The sequence below is a fragment of the Penaeus monodon genome, chromosome 20 (genome assembly GCF_015228065.2).
Source record: "Penaeus monodon isolate SGIC_2016 chromosome 20, NSTDA_Pmon_1, whole genome shotgun sequence".
Taxonomy (NCBI): Eukaryota; Metazoa; Arthropoda; class Malacostraca; order Decapoda; family Penaeidae; genus Penaeus; species Penaeus monodon.
The window spans coordinates 44,388,824-44,389,706 of record NC_051405.1 but is presented as its reverse complement, the minus strand read 5'-3'; the positions used below and the strand labels follow the sequence as shown (position 1 = coordinate 44,389,706).

General features: G+C 62.3%; 1 protein-coding gene across 1 annotated transcript in view; it reads right to left on the bottom strand.

Moving 5' to 3' along the window:
* LOC119585863 overlaps positions 1-566 on the bottom strand; it is a gene marked incomplete at its 5' end in the record, with an annotated part of 972 nt that extends 406 nt beyond the window's left edge. The window contains 1 exon segment of the mRNA XM_037934595.1: positions 1-566. Within this exon segment, the coding sequence (XP_037790523.1) occupies positions 66-566 (501 nt within the window).
* Positions 567-883: the final 317 nt, after the last annotated feature.

Below are 883 nucleotides of genomic sequence, written 5' to 3'. Positions count from 1 at the left end.
GGCCACACGAGCATCTCAACAGGGGCGGGGGTGACATCGCGCACAAGAGCCCTGTGCTCCTCTGCTCATTCCTGGCTGTGGACCGCCTGGGAGAGGAGTTCGGGGACGACGCTGTTGTCGAGCGACTTTGCTGCGGGCAAGGAAGGCTTGAAGAGCAGGCGGCATTTCCCGTTCATGTCGGGGGCGTGTCCCTCGGGGCATACGCTGTGTTTTGGGAATTGGAGGATCAGCTCGGGCACGTCTGCGTCCCCCCCGACGGGGGGCTTCAAGACCACCGTCGGAGCGACGGTGGTTTTGAGGATATCAGAAGGCGTCTCGGAGGTCGTTCCGTTCGCGCTCGTCGTCGCGTTAGGTTTCATGGTCGTCAGAGCCGTTGCTTCTCCCCCTTGCAGGGTCGGCCCTTCGTCCGAGGATCCTCCTGTGCTCGCAGCGGCGCCAGAGCCCTCGCCATTCCCCAGGGACTTCCCCGTCGACGGAAGGGGACTGAGAGTGAGCACGAGTGTGTGTTCCTTCAAAAGCTCCGACGGAACCTGCAGGGTGATCTCCTGCGTGTTAGGCACCGGCACTGCTTCCACCACAGACAGCAGTGCCATGGCTGTCAAAAGTACGGTTACTGCCATGGTTGTCGAGACACCCTACACGGCCTCTGAGCGGCAAAAGGGTTTAGCCTTTGCCGTTAGCCTCGCAGCTTGCCAAGGGTTCAGTTCCTGTTAGAATCTGCAGCCCGTCCAGCCCGCGCAGTTTCTGCAGTGCCCTTAGGCCAGGCCCTCGTCCGGCAGGTGCTGACGTCGGCGAGGAGCGAGCGCGGCTCCACGACCTTCCTGACGTTCTGTCAGACTGGATGTGAGGCGCTCCTCCTCGGGCGTCCAGCCTCTTATCCCAT